Source organism: Canis lupus, chromosome 16 (assembly GCF_011100685.1).
Source record: "Canis lupus familiaris isolate Mischka breed German Shepherd chromosome 16, alternate assembly UU_Cfam_GSD_1.0, whole genome shotgun sequence".
NCBI lineage: Eukaryota > Metazoa > Chordata > Mammalia > Carnivora > Canidae > Canis > Canis lupus.
In genome coordinates, this window is record NC_049237.1 from 13,863,489 (window position 1) to 13,883,496 (window position 20,008).

Below are 20,008 nucleotides of genomic sequence, written 5' to 3' on the forward strand. Positions count from 1 at the left end.
ATGTAAGGCCCCTGGAGGGTGGGGGTCCTCACCCTCCCCACCCCAGGACCTCGGTGCCCCACCTGCCCAGAGACTAGACTGTCCCCTGGCTGTGGCCCAGGGTGTGGGCCTGGGGACTGGCTTCGGGAAGGGACTCCCCAGACCCAGGGGCTCCAGGGCTCTAGCCACGGAGAGGCATTTGTTGGGGGCCCTCCTGACGCCCAGCTGTGGAGGGGCCATCCATCCCCTCCATATTCCCTCTTCTCTGAAGTCCAGAGATCCGCTGAGGGGGCGCTGGTGGGAAAGGCACCCCTGGAGGGGATGAGACGGTCCCTGCCATCCACACAGGACATGCGGGCCAGGCCCCAGGGTGCGGCCCCACTGCTACCACCCCGCTGCAGCCCGAGACCGAAGGTGGCTGGGGAGGGCCTGGCCGCCTTGGCCGTTCCAGATGTTCCCAGGGCAGGAGGGCCAGGGGTCTTGGCTCACATCCAGAGAGCCACTGCACGGGCCCTAGCCCTGCCAGCCTGGGCCCACTGCCAGCTCCCGGGGGGGCTGCGGCCAGAGCCACGTGAGGGGCTTCTCCTCCCATCCGCACCTGCCACCGGCCCCACACGGCCTCCGTCCTCCCGCCCCGGGGCCCCCACATCCACCCTGCTCAGCCCAGGGCTCCCACACATGCTGCTGGGGGTCTCCCAGGCCAGACGCACCCTCTGGTTCCCCAGGTGCCAAGAGTGCAGCAGGGGCCCAGCCCAGGGAAGGCCTAGAACAGTGCCCCTGCGCGCCCCCACCGAGCCCAGGACCCTGGGCGTGCTGGGTGGGGAGGGGGACCTGTGCTCTGGGTGGGGGTGGGGGTCCGGGTACAGTGGAGAGCACCTGTGCTGGCAGACGGAGGAAGGGGGACTCATCGAGGAGCAGGAGGCCAGGGCGCAGGAGGCCAGGCGTCCTCGGGAGGACGAGGACCCACACTCGCACCAGGGCCCAGGTCACCCGCTGCCCACCCTGCGTTTTCAAAGCAAAACCCCGATGCCGTCCTCTGCGTCTGCTGCCCGGCTCCCACCCGCAAGATCAGAAGCACGCTGGGACCAGAAATGAATCATTCACATGGCGGTAAACTTGTTTGAAGGTCTCTGAGAGTTTCGACAGCATCGTCGTGTGCAAAACCGAAAGGACCCCCGGGAGCCCTCCCGGAGGGGGCCACGGGCACCAGCGCCCCGGGGCAGGTCCTTCACAGTAGAGGGAGCGCCGGCGGGCCCTTCCCGGCGCCATCAGGCTGAGTCCCGGTCCATGCTGCAGCCCAGAGCCTCGATGTCGTTGCTGATATCTGAAATCATGCGGTCCCACTCGTCCCCCTCCGAGGGTGCGGACTGGTCGTCGGAGCTGCCTGTGGTCCTGTTCCCAGTGCAGGTGGAGGTGGAGGCAGAGCTCAGGGCCCGCCGGTACCTGCCGAAGCTGTCAGTGATGATGCCTCGGCCGTCCTTCACCCCGATGGTCTCAAGGAAGTTCTCGAAGTGCTGGCTGTCCTTCTCCGGGATGAAGGGCCGCAGACCTAAGGACACAGGGTGTGCTGGATGCCATGCTTCTGGGGGGCTGGGCCGGGGAACAGGGGGCTGGCTGCATGTCCCTCCCTTGGTCCTGGCGGAGCCCCACCCACAGGCCCTGGAGTACAGAGCAGAGGGCGCAGGCCAACCACTGGGCACCGCCCGCTTCTACGGGACAACAACACAGAAAGGAACATGGGGCGGGGCCCTCGGACCCAAGCCTTGACCACACGACGGACCCTGGCGGAGAGGCCACAGGGTCACCAAGAGTTCAAACTGGACACAGCACGGCAGGCCCTAGAGCCCCCATGAGCAGAGAGCCCTTGGGTGGCGGCTGACAAGGGTATAAACCCACCCTCGGTGGAGGTTGGGGAGCAGAGCCGGAGCCTCCAACAGCCACCGTCAGCCAGCCGAGTTCCCCAGGCTCTGCACACAGGACACACAGCCGCACCACCATCCTCAAGGGTGGGGGCAGGTGTGCGGGGTCCTTGCCACCCTGGCTACCCAGCTGCACCATGGTGCTCATTTCTCAGGGCCCAGCTCTCGGAAAAGCCGGTCTTTCCACCCAGTAATGGGGTCCACTTCTCTGCCTGGCAAACTCCTGGCCACCCACCAAAACCCTCTCAGGTGCCATCTCCTCTGGGGAGTCCCACCCTGGCCCTCATTCCGAGGTACCAGCCCCTGGCTTCCCCGCAGTCTGCCTCCCACTGGCGAGCTCTGGTCTCTGGCCAGAGCCCCCACACTGCAGCCACGCCACCTCAGACTCACCGAGCAGCAGGAACTTGCGGCTGTCCCCATACAGCTGACGCAGGTTGATGCAGAACTCGTGCACAGACGCCCCGTCGCGGTAGTCGTGCAGAAGTGCCGCGAACTGCTGGATCTCCTGGGAGGACAGCTTGGTGCGCAGCTGCAGACAGCGGAGCAGAAGGTGGGGGGTGAGCGCAGCACCATGCACCCACAGCCCAACCAGCGGCACCCTGAGTAAGGAGCCCAAGCAGGCTGTGCCCCCAGGGCTGTGCACTAGCGCAGAACCACATGAGGATCAGGGGCACGCGTTGGCTAAGCAGCAAGTCCCAGGGCCAAGCTCGGCTGTCCCCGCCCCCCACAGGGCAGGGCCGCACCGTGAGCATGTAGTCCTGCAGCAGCTCGGTGGCAGTGGCGCTCAACTCGCTCTCACTGACTGTCTTGGCGTGGGGCACCATCTGCATGCAGAAGGACGAGGGCGAGATGCCACCGGGGTGCACACACTCGGGGAACGCGCTGCAAGGACAGGAGCCATGGGCACGGGGCTCTGCGCCTCTGCCCTGTGCCCGCGTCCGGCTCCCCACAGACACCCAGGTTTGGCCAGGGTGCCCAGTGTGGATGGCATGGCTGATGGGGGCAGGGGTGGCGGGCGGGTACTCACAAAGTGCCCAGGTCTGTCTCATATGGCTCCTTCACGTCCACCTTGGTGGAAGAGTCGTCTGTACAGGGTGGGGAGACAGGGGCACCTGGTCACACGGGGAGAGGGCACTGAGCCCAAGGGCACTGGCGGCAGGGGGGCTGCAGGCCTCCTGGGGTGGCCCATAGGCACCACCCACACATGCTCCTCCGCAGGGCTCATGGTGCGGTCTGAGTGTGATGCTCTGGTCTCTGGAGAACGCACCAAATGGAGCGCTGGGGGGACCCTCTCCCCAGCGTGGCCAAGGATGAGAAAGCACCCCTGGTGGCCGCCTGCGGTGTCCTTTAGGTGAGGCACAGGATCCCAGAGCCCCTGCAACGGCCCGGCCGCAGGTGCTGACGGCAGAAGCCACCACCACAGGCAGGTGTGACCCCCCCGCGAGCTCCACGCAGCACAGCTGCTCCCCAAGGACAGAGGCAGGACCCCCACGAGCCCAAGGCCCCCGCACCAGCAAAAAGCATGGCCCACAGCAGCTACCCAGGAACGTTGGCCAGGACCTAAGGTCCCCACAACACAGAGCAGGACAGCATCAGTGTGGCTACTGGGCTCTGAGAGAGGGGTGAGGAGGGGGTGAGGGGACTAAATGAACTCCTGTAAGTAAGGCGCCTCCCAAAAATGCTCCACAGACACAGAGTAGGTGGTGGCTTCCACACGTCCACTGCCTGGGCAGCCTCGGTCCCCGGACAAAGCCCTCATCAGAGAGCAGTGAGGTCTGGGGGCTCCTCCCCACAGCGCCCCCTAGCCCCCGGCTCTCTGATCTGAAACAGGTGAAGTGACCTTCGTTGACACGTTCCCTGGTCCCCACAGTGATGCAGGAAGCCACCAGGTGGGAGACATAGGACCTCGGGGACTGTCTGCCCACACTCACATACCGCTGTGCAGGGACAGGTGGTGGGTGGGTGTCGAGGCCCCATCGAATATGGCTCTGTCCAGGAAGTCGATGGTGGACTCCGTGTACACAATCTGGAAGACCTGCCCCAGCAGGGAGCACAGTTCTTCCGCAGCGACCTGCCGTGGGGACGAAGCTGGGTCTTCCTGGGCAGCTTTCCTGGGCAGGCTCCTCAGATGCCCAACCAGCACCAGAACCGAGGGCCCATTGCCTCCCACTGCCCCCCAGGGGAGCAGCCTATGTCTGGGAGGCTCCCTGGACCTCAGGGGCCAGGTGTGTCAGCTGCCAGCCCTCCTGTATCCGCCCACCTGGCCCCCCAACGCCTCCCAACGCCCTGCCCCGCAGTGGCCCCAGGCTGGGGGACAGCGCTCCCAGCATGGCACACAGCTTCAGGCCCGCTGTGAAGGCAGGCTCCTATCTGGGCAGCTCTGCCCCCGGATATGGGGCAGGGACTAGAGGAGCCTGCAGGGGCGGGCCAGGAGCCCAGCGTGCTCCCCAGCACTGCCCTCCCCAGCACTGCCCGCTAGAAGGTGGGCGGAGCCGAGGAGGGGCACTGATCTAAGGGAACCCGAGATGGGAGTCCCTGCTCCAGTCTTACACAGAAACCGCACCAAGGAGCTCCTGGAGGCTGACAACCCTTAGGTAGCTAAGGGGGCCTCAAGCCCTAACCCCCCACTCCCAGGGCACGGCTTGGGGTGCAGGAGACCACCCCCATCAGCACTGGGGAAAGGGTGAGGTCCCTGGAAGAGAAGGCACCAGACTCAGGGAGCGGGGAAGGGGCTTTAGCAGGGCCTGGGCAGGTGGTGGGCTGGGCCCTGCCGGTGGGAGGAGCCCAGAGGGTTGTTGGAGGGGCCTTGATGGGGTATGGGCGGGGGCCTAGCTGGGTGTGGGCGGGGCCTGCTTGGGTGTGGGCGGGGTCTGGGTCAGAAGGGTAGGAGAGGCCTGGGTGGGTATGGGCGTGGCCTGGATGGGGAGTAGGAGGGGCCTGGGTGGTGTGGTCGGCCTGAGTCAGGGCATGTGGACGGGACCTGGACTCGTGGTGGGCAGGACCTGGGCTGGGGGTGGGGGGTGCTGGGTCCCACCCTCTACTCACTTTGCTCTCAGTGGCCAGGATCACCAGGCAGCAGGCCTCCACAGGTCCCACGCCACTCTCTGACAGGGAGACTGTGGTGAGGCCTCTGGAACTTTCTGCACACAGACTCTGGCTGGGGGAGATGCCAGGGTCCTGGGCTGAGAAGTCAACAGTGCAGCAGGTCAGGGCAGGTGTGGGAGCCGGACAGCAGGCTCAGGGCAGGCGGCCTGCCTCCACCGTCACCCTCACCCTCCTTGGCCACCTGCTCCCTGAGAACCACCACCCCATGGGGCCCTCCCGCATCCCTGCCACTAACGATAAGGGTAACTTAGGCCAATATTCAGCTGCTTTTGGCCTGCACACGAGAAGGTACCACCAGGGTTCCACTCGCAGGAACCATGGGCATGAACCCCTCCTGACAGGGACCCTGAGAACCGGGGGCCCCAACAGCCAAGCCCAGGGGCGGGAGAGGGGCAGAGAGCCCGGCCCCTGTTCCTAACATCCACACACTGCCTGGTGGGACGAAGGGAGTGAGCACCCCCAACCCCGAAGCACCAGCTCGTCCACTCAGTGGGTGGGGGCATGGGCACTGAAGTGAAGCCTCCAATCCCCCTGATGCTGGGGCACCCCGGGCCAAGCCCACGTCAGCCCGGAGAACACTTGTGGCTCAGACGCAGCTGGGAGACGGGAACTCAGAACAGGTATGCCTGCAGAGACTAGGGCCTGGCATCCCCTGAGCCCCCAAACGCAGCAGTCAGACCGCAGGACCACACAGCCCATGGCCCTGAGCCACAGGCCCTGAGCCCATGAGACGTGGCAGGTCCACACGGCAACACGGGCAGCGTCAACAGCACACCAGGTCTCAGAAGAAGTACCCAGCAAGGCAGAGCACATCTCTCGATCCTGGTCAGATAGTCGGGTCTGGGGGCCTGATTTTGGACACGGAGGGCTGAATAAAATACATTACTAACACTGATTTCACCTGCTTCCGCCTTTTTTTTTTTTTTTAAAGATTTATTTATTTATTCATGAGAGACACAGACTGAGAGAGAGGCAGAGGCACAGGCAGAGGGAGAAGCAGGCTCCATGCAGGGAGCCTGATGTGGGACTCGATCCCGGGTCCCCAGGATCATGCCCTGGACCGAAGGCAGGTGCCCAACTGCTGAGCCGCCCAGGCGTCCCTTCCTCCTCCTTTTAACGTAGCCACGAGAACATTTTAAGCAGCTCCATGGCCGTTGTCGAAGAAGCAGGGTATGCAGTCCCGCCAGTTGTCCCCTGGGCCCTGCGGATCCCCGCCCCCGTCCTCCTACACCCACAGAGACCCTCCGTGAGATGTCTGCACAGTCTCCTCCGCCCTCCCAGCCAGGCCCTTCACATGAAGCCTGGGCAGCTGGACGGGACCCCAGCACATGCACCCCAGGCCACACTACCCCAGGCAGTGGCCCCCCAGACCCCAGTGGGTACTTCGGGCCTCCTGCAGGACCACCCATCCTGGGTACAGGAATGGGTGGGCACCGCGGCCACGCTGGGAGGCAGTGGCAGGGGCGCTGCCACTTGCCCGGCCGCTCTCCCACTCTGGGCTCCCCCGCCAGCCACTCAACCTCCACACTCCGTTACCCCATCAGGGAAGTGGGAGACCAGGGTCCTCATCACAGTTCAGGTGGAGGTTATGCCAAGTAATTATGTTCCAGGCCTTCTGCCAGTTTGAGCCAGTTTTGAAAATTAAAATGGTTACATCTGGGCCGCTACACGCTGTTCAATGTAAATACTGCCCATCCTCCAACAGCACCCATAGAGGGCAATGAGGGTTAAGCAGCACAGCGGGGCAGCCCCCGTGGCGCAGCGGTTTAGCGCCACCTGCAGCCCAGGGCGTGGTCCTGGAGACCCTGGATGGAGTCCCACATCGGGCTCCCTGCATGGAGCCTGCTTCTCCCTCTGCCTCTCTCTGTCTCTATGAATAAATAAAAAAAAATCTTAAAAAAAAAAAGCACAGAGGGGAGCACGGGGCCCACAGCATCCCCCCCAGATCCATGCCGCTCACGTCCTGGCTGTTCACTAGAGCCCCCAAGCTCACGGGGTCGTGCAAGGAGGCTCGCCAGGGCCCTCAGATCCCCCAAGACCTGCCGAGCTCAGGCAGAAAGGCAACTTCCCTCTGCACTGCCTGTGGTGTGTTCCTTCAATCCCCCTGCCACAGGCCCATGGCCAATGAATCCAGCCCCAGAAGCCCCACACGAGCCCAGAACAGCATAGAAACTGCAGCGCCAACCACAGAACCCCACCTCAGGGGCGCAGCCCAAGCAGAGCCGTGCTATCTTTCCTTGTGCCTCAGCGACTCAGTGGCAGGCAAAGGCCGTGGCATGCGGTGGGCCGCACACCCAGAGACCCCGGCAGACAACCCTGGGCTCCCAACACGAGGGGAGGAGTGGACCAGGTGCAGGGGGCTGGGGGCCAGTGCCTGGTTTAAGGTTCCTCCTGAGGGACGCCTGGGTGGCTCAGCGGTTGGGCACCTGTCTTTGGTTCAGGTTGTGATTCTGGGATCTCAGGATCCAGGATCGAGTCCCACATCGGGCTCCCTGCATGGAGCCTGCTCCTCCCTCTGCCTGTGTCTCTGCCTCTGTCTCTGCCTCTGTGTCTTTCATGAATAAATAAATAAATCTTTAAAAAAAAAAAAAAGGTTCCTCTTGACTCAGAACGTCTCGCAGACCAGGAGCAACGCGATGGCTTGCTTCCGTCTTTGTACCCAGCTCTTAGAAGCCTGTGGCCAAGGGCAGGGCCCAAGCAGGACGCCCAGCACAGCACCCACTGCTTATGACCCCCTGGGTCACTGATGTCCTCTGACTGGGGCTGACCTCAGGTAGGAGGGCCCTTCTTGGACACAGCAGGCAGCAGCAGCTGACCCCACACTGGACAAACTGTCTCCAGAGCTCCATTAAATTCCCAGACTCACTCGTGCAGACAAAGACACAAGCTGCTCCTGTCGAGGACCCCTCGGCCCTGCCTCCCAGATCCGTACCTGTCTTCAGGACCACCAGGTGTGAGGCGTCGTCCCGCACATAGGACACAGCGGCGATGTCATGGATGGGAACCCTGAGGATGGTGTCCTCCCCGTCTCGCCAGGCCAGCTTGACGTTATAGGCAGACAGGCTGATCACGGCGTCGTGCTCCTGGGTCAGATGTCCAGGGAGCTGGTGGGCTCTCTGGAAGGGAGCATGGTGCATCAAGAATGCCGGCCCAGCCACAGCCCCTGGGGACCCCCCCATCAAGCACAGGCCAGCACTGTCCCTACAGGATGGCCACGCTGGCTCTGGAAGCTCTGCTGCCTCTGGAGCAGCTCTTATTCAGACCTATGGTATGTGGTTTATGCATCTTGAAAATGTAAATTCTGAAAAGAGCCCAAACCACAAGGAGCAAAATCTGGAGCACAAAGTTCACGTTCAGACAGGATTGGTCTCTATGGCCCAGGAGCCAAGCACACCCATACCGTGATGGGACAGGGTCACCCTCCCCCAGCCGTGAAAGGCCCAGGATCAGAGGACCAGGAGCTGGTGTCAGGGTCAGAGGTCAGGGTCAGGGGCTAGAGCAGACTAAGGGTCAGAGGTGGGGGTCAGGAGGTGGTACAGGCCAGGGGTCAGAGGTCAGGGACAGAAGGGTGGGGTTACCTTTGCATTGTCTATGAAATGCAGGATTTCAGTCCTACTGGAGGGATTCAGGTATCCTGGGATGGACGTCAGCTGACCTAAGTACTGTAAGAAAGCGAGGAGAGAAAGCTGCGGTAAGAAAGGGAAGACGAGGACACCTCAGTGGCTCAGCAGTTGGGCATCTGCCGTTGGCTTAGGGTGTGGTCCCGGGGTCCCGGGGTTGAGTCCCGTATCGGGCTCCTTGCATGGACCCTGCTTCTCCTGTCTCTGTCTCTCTCTCTCCCTGTGTTTCTCTCCTGAATAGATAAATAAAATCTTTAAAAAAATAGAGAAAAGGGGGATCCCTGGGTGGCTCAACGGTTTGGCTCCTGCCTTTGGCCCAGGGCACAATCCTGGAGTCCCGGGATCGAGTCCCGCGTCGGGCTCCCGGCATGGAGCCTGCTTCTCCCTCCTCCTGTGTCTCTGCCTCTCTCTCTCTCTCTATGTCTATCATAAATAAATAAAGAAATCTTTAAAAAATAAAATAAAATAAAATAAAATAAAATAAAATAAAATAAATAAAATAAAATAAAATAAAGAGAAAGGGAGACGAACCCATGTAGTCACAGACACAGGAAGCACGGCCTGGCCCCCGCCTTCGGCCACCAGGCCTACAGGCCGGGCTCGAGCAGAGGCCGCGCTCCCCAGGATGTGTGCTCAGACCTCGAAGTCTGTCGGCCTGGGAGCTGCTCCCCTGCTACCTGCTGCACCACATGACAGACCAACAGACCAGCAGGACCGAGATCCATACGGCAGTGGCCCAGCCCCAAGAAGCGCTGCTGTCCCAGGGTCGGGCACCCCAACTCCAGCCAGGGGAGGCCGAGGGAGAAGTGCGTGCAGCCCCACCGTCCAGGGGCACCAGCTGCCCGCAGGACAGACACACCAACAGACAGACGGATCACAGCCCTCGGAAGTGCGGACAGGCGCGAGCACCAAGCTGGCCGCGGCCCGGGACAGCAGCACCACCCTCACGAGGAAGGGCTGCAGCACGGGCTTCCTGGGTGACGCCAGCGACACATGGAAATTGCAGCCACCCTGAGCCACGATCACAGGGGCCGCGGACGGATGTGCTGGGGCGGCCTCGAGATGGGCCGGTGGGAGCCTCCCAAACGGGAGAGCGACAGGGAAAGAGCCTGAGGAAGGCGGCATAAGAACAGGAGCTCCTCAGCTGTGCAGGAGCTGCTCTCCCGGCCTTGGGCTGGGCCTGGGGGCTGGGGGCTGGGGGCCTAGGGGCTGGGGCTCAGGGCCTGGGGCCCAGGGGCTGGGGGCCTGGGAGCTGGGGCCTGGGGGCCTAGGGGCTGGGGGGCTGGGGGCTGGGGGCTGGGGGCCAGGGGCCTGGGGGCTGGGGGCCTGCAGCTCAAGCAGCGAGCGGCCTGCCTCACTCTCGGCTCAGTCCTTCAAGCAAAGGAGAAATAAAAACTTTCTCTGACAAACAAAATTTGAGGGATTTTAAGATTTATTTATTTTATTTGAGTGACAGCAAGAGCGCATGCACTCAGTCTTGATCTTGGTGGGTGAGTTCAAGCCCCTTGTTGGGCACAGAGCTTATTAAAATTTTTTTAAATGTTTTTTCAAGTTTTATTTATTTAGGTAATCTCTACACTCCACATGGGGCTCCAACTCATGCCCTGAGACTGAGCTGCACGATCTACCAACGGAGCCACCCAGGAGCCCCAGGAAACCCTCTTTATTTTTTTAGAGGTTCTTGCAGAATTTGCAAGTCTTTTTTTTTTTTTTTAAGATTTTATTAACTTATTCATGAGACTCACAGAGAGCGAGGCAGAGACACAGGCAGAGAGAGGAGTAGGCTTCCTGTGGGGAACCCAATGCAGGACTCAATCCAGGAACTGTGGATCACGCCCTGAGCTAAAGGCAGACCTCAACCGCTGAGCCACCCAGGCATTTAGAAACCCACTTTAAAGAGGGGCCTTATATAACAAAAATACTTCTCTAAGAAGATGTAACAGTCTTTAACACATATGTACATAACAACAGAGTATCAAAATACGCAAGGCAAAAATGGGCAAAACTGCAAGGAGAAAGAAATGAAGCCACAATTACACCTGCAGACTTCAACACCCCTATCAGAAATGGACAGATCCTGCAGGTAGAAAATCAGTGAGGACACAGGTAAACTCAACACCCTCAATCAACAGGTCATAACTGACATACGTAAGCTACTATATAATTGATATCTATACACAGCTGCAGGATATGCTTTCTTCTTTTTTTCTTTTTTTTAAGATTTTATTTATTTATTCATAGAGATGCAGAGAGAAAGAGAGAGAGAGAGAGAGAGAGAGAGAGGCAGAGACACAGGCAGAGGGAGAAGCAGGCTTCATGCAGGGAGCCTGACGTGGGACTCGATCCAGGGTCTCCATGATCACGCCCTGGGCTGAAGGCGGCACTAAACCGCTGCGCCACTGGGGCTGCCCAGGATATGCTTTCTTCTTAAGCTCACATGAACATTCACCAAGAAACAGCACACACTGGGCCGTAAAACACACCTTAACAAATTTAAAAGATAAGAAACCATGCACAGTATGTTCTCAAGTCACAATGGAATTCCCTGAAAGACACAACTGTCAAAATTCATACAAAATGAATTGCTTAATCTGAATAGGCATATGTTCTATTAATGGAATTGAATCAATAATTAACAACCTTCCAAAACAGAAAGCACCAAGTCCAGTCAGGTTCACTGGTGAATTTTAACACATACTAAAGGAAGAAATGATACCAATTCTCTATAATCTCTTCCAGAAAGTAAAAACAGAGAAAACACTCTAACCCATCCTCTGAGGTGGCATGACCCTAGTGTCAAAATCAAAGATACTAGAATAACAGAAAAACTACAGATTAAGGGCGCCTGAGTGGCTCAGCGGTTGGAGTGTCTGCCTTGGGCCCAGGGCGTGATCCTGGAGTCCTGGGATCGAGTCCCACATCGGGTTCCCTGCATGGAGACTGCTTCTCCCTCTGCCTGTGTCTCTCATGAATAAATAAATAAAAATCTTCAAAAAAAAAAACTTCATTTGCTAACAACTTTTTGAATCCTGAGGAACACGATCACATCTGTGAACCATCGCTGCCGGTTCAGCACTTTGCTGAAATGATGGTGCCCAGGTGCTGTGTGTGCAGGACTGCGTGGGGACGGGCCCCACTGTATGGCCTGGGGGGATGATGTCACCATCCCCTCCCCTTCTCTCAGCGCCACCATGCCTCTGCTCAGCGACCAGTCTCTGGGGAGGATTCCACTTTCTTCATAGGAAGGGGAGCCACCATTGGAGATTTCCTTCACTATAACATATTTCTTGGTAAAACAATATTTTCAATAAAAGAAGATTGCAGCTTTCGTCCTTGTTGCAGCTCTGGATGGGACAGGGTGTGCTCCTGGACAGCACTTACTGCACTGGGCTCGTCGTCCTGCAAGGTCCTCTGGCCAACCCCAATTACCCCCATGCCCTAGCAGGCCAGCAGCAGCTGGCCCACACCCACCAAGGGGAAAGGGTACAGGGCTTGGGGCCGACCACTAATCCCAGCACATCAAAGGCACGGCTATAGAGGGGTGAATGCGACGAAGCATGAGAGAGCCTGAGGGGACGTGTGACTAGCAGTGACATCTGCTGAAGGGCCCCGCCTCACCGAGGTGGAAGACGATATGGCCAGGCTGTCTTGGGCACCACTCACCCTGCCCCGCTCCGACCACCATTAGGTACCACAGCCAGCGCAGAGGCATGCTGCCGAGCTCATGCTCTAGCTCCAAACACAGAAAGTGCTTCCAAAAATCACTGCTGACGGGACACAACAGAAGGCTGTGTTTATACCGACCCTAAGGTGGCGTCCAGACAACATCCAGCCACCCCAGCCTCACTCGGCAAGACCCGTGCAGCAGAGTGGGGTCTGATGGAAAGGCAGGAGGACTTCCACACAGGGACGGAGACACAAGGGTGGGTACCCAGTTTATCAATGCCCCAGGCCTGCAAAAGTGGCCTTTTCCTACTTGCTGGAAGACAGCCGACACCTCCTATACACACGTGCACACACACATCCTGTGTGGACACTGCTCACTCTTCTCGGGGTCCACCCCATCCGCCTGTAGCAGGTATGAGGCCATGACTGAGGACGGAACACAGATGGGGCAGGGGGTCTGCGGGGACCCCCACACACACAGACGTCCAGCTGCCAGCACCTTGACAAGAGCGAGGCCCGCATGGAACACAGCAGAGGTCGCACAGCGGCCATGGTGAACTGCGGGTGAGGCTCACAGGGGGGCCCACTGGATGGGTTCCCGCGTCAGACAGGGAACCTCACGCTCTGCTCCCCATGCTCCTCGGGAGGGCCGGGAGGACACCCCACTCTGGAGAATGAGCAGCTCTGAGAGGCGCAGCTGATGGCAGGAGAGGCTCACAGAACCGGGCGCCGCAGAGCAAGGGGACAAGAGGAGGAGCGGTGGTGGGCAGAAGTGCCAAGCCGCGGGAGTAGCAGGCATGGCCACGGAGCGGCAGTGGGGTGCGGCCTACAGGGGCCACGTTGCCGGCTCCCACAGCATGAGCCTGGGGCACCGCCTAATGTACACAGATGGGAGCGACACTGAGGGCACAGCTTGGGCACAAAGGCTCAGCTCCCTGACACGGGTTCCAGACCTAGAAAGGTGGCCGAATGAGGGGTGAAGCCCCAGGAGAAGGCACCCGCGGGGCCCAGGGAGGTGTGCTGCGGAGATGCCCAGTTGTCCCAAAGGGATTAGCCTCTCTCTTGAGCCACCGTACCCTGAGGAACGGGAATTCCCTCCCAGGTCTGGAGACGATGTCAGCACCCCGGGCCCCAGATGGTCCACGAGGTCGTGCAGGGACAGGGATGCAGGGGCCAGACCCACGTGCACACAGTGCATCCTTGGCCTCCAGACCCATGCCCCCCTTGTAAGGAGGGGGTGTACTTAGCCTCCAGAATGCAGGGGCTACCGAGGTCCAGGAGGCCACGTGGCAGCCCCTGAAATTCATTCCGCTGCTGCCCCTGGCTACGGTTCCAAAGAGAGTGTCACCACCTGTGGCAAAAGCAGAGGCGTGTGCTGCCCTCCAAGATGGACGTGGCGCCGGGATGGCAGGCTCCACCCGTGGGCAGCCCGGCTCTGCAGAACCGGCGGGCCGGGGCCAGGGCCGGGGCCGGCACAAGGGAGCCAGATGGGCTCTTTGTGAGAACAGGTGAGCTCACGGCACAAACACGTTCCTCTCCAAAGCCACCAGGAGCCGTTCCCATCCCCCTCCAAGAGGGACAGAAGCAGGGTCCCGGTCCTACCCTAAGAGCCACAGGAGCCTGGCACAGACGCACCATATGCACAGCTGATGGAAGGCAGAGGCCGGGCTGCACTCACCTGGCCAAGAACACGCCAGCGCACGGCAGACTCTGTCGCACGGGCAGACTCTGTGGCCCCGCTACGGCACTGTCTACGACAGGCCAACTGGCTCGGGGTGGCAGGCCAGCCTCGGGGAGGGCAAGGCTCTTTCCTGGTGACAACGGACGGGGTACCCTGTCCTGCCCACGGCATCTCGGCCAAGCCCAGCACGTCCTGAATGCACATACGGGTGGGGCGTGGGGTGAGGCTCACGGTTCCTCCGTGGGTGTCCAGCAGCCCCGGCACCGTCCGAGATGACTATCCGTCCCCCGTACACTGTGTTTGTGCTTCGTCAAAATCGCACTGGGCACGTCCGTGTGGGTGTGTTTCGGGCTCTCGACCCGCCCGCCGACCGTGTGGGTCCCTCTGCTGATACGTCACAAGAGCAGAGGCCTGGCTCCTCCTCTTCCCAGGCTGTCTCAGCGATTCCGCTGAATTTCCACACGCACTTCAGAGAAATCTTCACATCTACAAAGACCTCACCGGGATTTTGGGAAGAACGATGTTAAGCTGCACACGGGTCCAGGGCTACGTGACACACCGACGGGCTCGGTCCACCACCCACCAACAAGGCGGGACACGCAGACCAGTGCTTCCCTGCATCCCTACTGGGCGCTCTCAGCAAACCCCGCATGAATTTGGCTCCATTTGTATCCTGGTCTTCCCGTTTCTTAAGTAACCATAAGTAAATGGTGTTTTGTTTTAAGTCTGTTGCCCACCTTGAACGAATATTGTTGCTCATGTACACATCCTGTTTTTCTGAGTTTTTTTCATCATGAGTGGTGTTGGATGCTTTTTCTGCATCAGTTGATAGGATCCCATGAGAGTTATGCCTTCGCCTGTTGACGGGATGGGTTCCCTCTTGGAATCCTACGCCAGGCTCACGTCCCTTCACAGGGTAACCCCGCACCTTCTCTTTCCGGGAGAGGACACAGCGCTGGTGCCCATTCCTCGAACACGAGAGGGACTCCTCCAGCGGGAGCATGCAGGCTGAAACCCTCCGACAGGACACTCCACACAAGCCACAGTGTCCTCAGTGGTTACAGAATGATTCAAACCCACAGGACGGACACGGCAGGGAGCGCTCCCAAGGAGCTGGTGGGTATGTTGGCCCGCGTGCGGTCCTCCACTTTCTCCTCCACCCGACCCCAGGGCCCAGCACCCAAAGGAGGTCTGGCCGCCACTCCTGCCCCTCACGGCCCGGGGCAGCTGTCACCTCATTCTCCCCTTGGATAAAGTGCTCTGCTCACTGTTCCCAAGACCTCGGGCTTTACCCTGCTGTGTGCACTCACTCAGCTTCTTCAATCTCCAAGTTTCTCTTTTGCCCAATGAATGACATTTCGGCCACAAACCTCTTGAACAGTGTCTTGGCCTCTCCGAAGGTGCATGTGCTGGAAAGCGTGCTTTGGTCCCCCTGCAGCCGCCGAGGACACCCCAGTCCCTCCTGTGCTCATCGGGGGCCTCCTCCAGGGTGGGCGCAGGCCCCGGCTCAGCCTTGGCTGGTCTGTCAGGCAGATAGGCGGCCTTCACTGGGGTCTGTCTGCACCAGTTCCTGTTTCTGGGCTGCTGGCGTCCTCAACTCCAAGCCTGGGATACACGGGGAGAGAGGGAAGCTGGGGGCCTCACCTGGGGCCCCAGGTCCCTGCTGCTCTGCTTCTGTCCACTTTGCAGACCTCTCTTATGGCTGCTGCATGTACAACATCCAGGACCTTCATCGTGCAAAGAGGCCCAGGGAGAGGCATGTGCACCCCACTCTCTGGAAGCAGAAATCTCTTTTATTTCTCTGGGTTTCACAGGGACCCCCATCCCCACACCCACCCCGTCCTCACACACGGCTCTGACACCCCCAAACACAGAAAGCCCCTCGTCCTGTCTCCCAGAGGCACGTAGGCCCAGTCCTGAGTCTTGCGGGGCCTGCCCTCTGTCACCACGCCCGGAATCCTTTGGCTCTGGACCCGCGTCTCCACCTCTGGGGGGATCCATGCAGTGAGGCAGCACGTCCTCCCGTGCATCACCAGTCACTGTGCCGGGACTCCTAGGTCCTGCGAGGTCGCAGTGGTCGACTGCGACAGGTCCTGCGTCACCGTCTGGAGGCCGCCTCCCCTCTTCCACACCTGCCGGACCCCTGGGTCGATCCTACAAACCTCTTTTGCTCTCATTCCTTTGCCCACTAATTCCCTCTCTCCTCAACTCTGGTCATCCTTTCTGGGGACCTCTCCTGATTGGCGTTCAAGCCCCTAGTGAATGTTCTAAGACACTCATCGCCACAGCTATTATTGCAAAAGCTCCCGTCTACACCACTTATTGAAAAGTGGACCCTGTTACATCAGAGTTCCCAGAATATGCTCTTACCTCTCCCCACCTTCCTGCAGGGTGGCCACATTCCCACTTGCCTCCTGTGTTTGTCATGGGCTCTACCACCCTGAGCACATGTGAATCCACACTGCCGACAGAGGCCATGTGCGTGGGCAGCACCGCTGGCCAGTAGCCCCGGATGCCCCGTGAAAGCACCTTGGGGACCCCATATGGGACCGGCCCGCGTGCCGGGTCCTGGAGGCTCGGGAGGGAGAGGGCTCCACATCCTTGTCTTCACTCGGGGCCACCCCGACCCTCCTCCCTGCCCACCATCCCCACACCCGGGCCTCCCCAGTCCTGTCTCTGCTGGGGACGCCACCCACGTCCCCCATCACCTGAGGACTAGATGAAAGCAGAAACCCCTCCAAGGACACAAGCGGCCCCGCACCCCTCCCAGCCTGGGAGTCAAGGCTGGACCTGTGCAGCCTCCGCGAGCCCTGCAGCCCCACCTTCCCCAGCCCTCTCCAAGCGCAGGTGCCACGCTCCTGTTGGACCCGTCACCACCACACTGACCCCGAGGCCACAGTCCCTGTCCCTGGTTCACTGTCACTCCAGCGAGTTGGGGGGGGCACACTTATCCGCAGCTGCCCGCGCACAGGATGGGCCAGGGTGCGGCAGGCCTGCGTCCTCAGCCGTGACCCCACACGCGAACACAAACACGCCCACCCTCGAGAGAAAGGAGGTGGCTGCTCCTGCAGAAAGAGCCAGAAATAGGCCAGCAGACAGCAACGTGGTGCATGGGCATGGTCGCCCCGTGGACAGGCCAGCACAGGCGGGACAGCGGGCGGGAGGAGAGGCGGTGAGCGCTCGGCCATGCAGGACTTACCTTCACCTCCTTCTCGATGTAATCACTCAGGAGTCGGTCGGGCTCCACGCGCTCAGGCAGGGACAGCGCCACGGTGTGCAGAGGGCGCCGCTCTGTCACCTTCTCGTGGGCTTTCTTATCTCTACTCTTTTCACCTTTTAGGAATACTCGTTTAAATGGCGACACAATTCCAGGCTGCAGGCAGAAACGGCAAGGGTTGGAGGTGTTATTCACGAAGGCTTCGCGTGGCCCCCACAGCGCACAAGTAGACATGGCCGCGCCACCGCCACGGTCCCCACACAGGCCTGGGGAGGAGGACCCCAAGACCGCCGGGAACGGCCGGGCGCGCTCTGCAGGTGAGTAGCCTCATGGCTCAGGAGGTGGTGGGAAGGGGACAATCCTCCCAGAAGCCGGGAATGTGGCGCCACCCAAGGCCCCGGCTGAGGCGGGTCCCTTGGCTCCAGGACCCCGGAGCAGGTGCCACGGCCTCAACAGAGCCGAGAGCCCACCCGCTGCCTCACGTCCACGCCCGTGGACTGCCTGCACATGCCCTTCCTGCTGCCAGGGCCTCGCTGGCCACACCAGGCGACCCCGCCCGCCCGCTGGAGGCTCGTCTTCCAACCACAGGAAACCTACACAGCAAGAGCCGGGGGGCCCAAGGGTGGGCCGGGTGTCCCTTCCCATGACTCTCCAAAGGAGCCCCTCACCTGCCATGGTCACTGCACACCTGCACATGGACGGCAAGGCTCCTTGCTTCCCCACAGGCCAAAGGAATGCAAACCAAAGAAACTAAAACACTGACACGTGGCCTGGGCAGGGAGCCAACACCACACAGGGACACGAAGGCCCCCCAGACCGAGGCAGCCGCTCACCTGCCAGACGGCTGAGTGCCCGACCCCAGCCAAGACCCAGACTTACAGAAACAAGCTAGGGGCCTCTGGCACCGAAGGACCTCACGAGCTGTTGCTCGCTCCTCCTGCACGTGGGGAAGCTCAGCTGCATCCCGCGCAAACCGATGCTGTGACCCCTGAAGCCACAAAGCTCCTCACCAGCAGGTCAGCCTCACGGGCGGAAGGTGAACAGGTGCACTGACCCCCCGCAAAGGCAGCCAAGGCCTCAGTGTCTCTCAGCACACCCTGCACCCACAGCACACTCTGCAGCATCACCCCCTCCCTGTCCTGGAACACCCCCATCCTGGAGCACCCCCCCATCCTGGAGCACCCCCATCTCCACCTTGGAGTACCCCATCCCCACCTTAGAGCACGCCCTCCCTGTCCTGGAGCACGCCCTCCCTGTCCTGGAGCACCCCCCTCCCCATCCTGGAGCATACCCATCCTGGAGCACCCCCATCCCCACCTTGGAGCACCCCCCTCCCCGTCCTGGAGCAACCCCCTCCCCATCCTGGAGCACACATTCCCCATTCTGGAGAACCCCATCCTAGAGCATCCCCATCCCCACTTTGGAGCACCTCCTCCCCGTCCTGGAAGATCCCCCTTCCCGTCCTGGAGCACCCTCATCCCCACCTTGGAGCACCCCCCTCCCTGTCCTGGAGCATGCCCTCCCCATCCTGGAGCACCCCCCTCCCCATCCTGGAAGATGCCCCTTCCCATCCTGGAGCACCCCCTCCCCATCCTGGAGCATCCCCGTCCTGGAGCATCCCCCTTCCTGTCCTGGAGCACCCGCCTCCCCGTCCTGGAGCAGCCCTATCCTGGAGCACTCCCACCCGCCCTGGAGCATCTCCTGGTTCCTACTCCCCACATCCATCCATGCAGAGACCCACAGGGCTACCACCAAAGCTGGATGATGTCCATGCAGAGCTTCAATTTACTTGCCTCTCCACTCTATTAGATTTCCAATTTTCCATCTCACCAGGTTTTTTATGTAAAGATGAGGGCAGCTCCTGCCTGCAGCTGGCACACTTCAGCTGAGACAAGATGCCCAGTGTCACCATAACATGACCCTCATAGGCACACGGATGGATGGTCACATGGAAGGACAGAGCAACTCCGAGAAGCCCACCCACCCGTGGGGTCTGTCCAGGCCCCATTGTCCTCAGCCTCTGGGATTCTCAGCCCCACACAATTTAGGGGCATGGCCAAGAGCAGGGGTGCTCCGCTGAAAGCCTGGGGCATGGAAACAGGCAGATGCTGTGGGCGGCTCACGTGGGGAATGGTGGGAAACGGTCACCTACAACCAGCCAAACACCTACAGTAAATTCAAGTTGAAAATGACCCCAGATGTGGATCCCTGGGTGGCTCAGTGGTTGGGCGCCTGCCTTCAGCCCAGGGCGTGACCCTGGGGTCCCAGGATGGAGTCCCACAGCGGGCTCCCTGCATGGAGCCTGCTTCTCCCTCTGCCTGTGTCTCTGCCTGTCTCTCATGAATAAATAAATATTAAAAAAAAAAAAGAAAGAAAGAAAATTACCCCAGAAATCTAGTAACGTGAGCACCACGCTTTACGCCCTACCCCAAGCAGGCAAGGCCATGCGGAACTGGGGCTGCCTCTCTGCCTGCACCCCAGTAGGCAGGGCCCCTCCCAACCCCTGGCTTCTGCACACAGAGCACCTCTAGGTTCCTGTGATAGGCGCACACTGCCCCAGGGCTACAGGGAAACTGAGGCAGGCTCATGCAAACCTCGACTCTCCGGAACTGTACAACCCACACGGGCGCAGACATCTGTCCCTATACCATTTCTACTTGGTGACCCCACAAAGCTCACCCCCTGGATGGTGACCATCCAGGGTGCAGGCCAAGGGGGAGTCTGAATGCAGTGGCACACGCAAGTGCTCACACATGTTCCCACCTCATTAACCCTCTCTCCCGAGACCAATGGGAAGTGAACTCAGAAGAGAGGTTGGCCA

At 60.4% G+C, this 20,008-nt stretch overlaps 1 protein-coding gene across 6 annotated transcripts in view; it reads right to left on the reverse strand.

The window, feature by feature from the left end:
- Positions 1 to 1,071: 1,071 nt before the first annotated feature.
- CCM2 (CCM2 scaffold protein) overlaps positions 1,072 to 20,008 on the reverse strand; it is a 44,758-nt gene continuing 25,821 nt past the window's right edge. For 3 of the 6 annotated variants that reach the window (XM_038559531.1, XM_038559532.1, XM_038559528.1), the window contains exons 2-10: positions 17,170 to 17,343; positions 8,582 to 8,665; positions 7,936 to 8,119; positions 4,944 to 5,080; positions 3,834 to 3,969; positions 2,926 to 3,010; positions 2,642 to 2,780; positions 2,289 to 2,427; positions 1,072 to 1,528 (exon numbers count right to left, since the gene is read on the reverse strand). In XM_038559531.1, coding sequence (XP_038415459.1) covers positions 1,248 to 1,528; positions 2,289 to 2,427; positions 2,642 to 2,780; positions 2,926 to 3,010; positions 3,834 to 3,969; positions 4,944 to 5,080; positions 7,936 to 8,119; positions 8,582 to 8,665; positions 17,170 to 17,343 — 1,359 coding nt within the window. In that variant the 3' untranslated portion in view covers positions 1,072 to 1,247. Of the gene's footprint in view, positions 1,529 to 2,288; positions 2,428 to 2,641; positions 2,781 to 2,925; positions 3,011 to 3,833; positions 3,970 to 4,943; positions 5,081 to 7,935; positions 8,120 to 8,581; positions 8,666 to 13,967; positions 14,784 to 15,340; positions 15,576 to 17,169; positions 17,344 to 20,008 lie in introns of those variants that run through there. The other 3 variants (XM_038559533.1, XM_038559529.1, XM_038559530.1) reach the window with 3 other exon arrangements.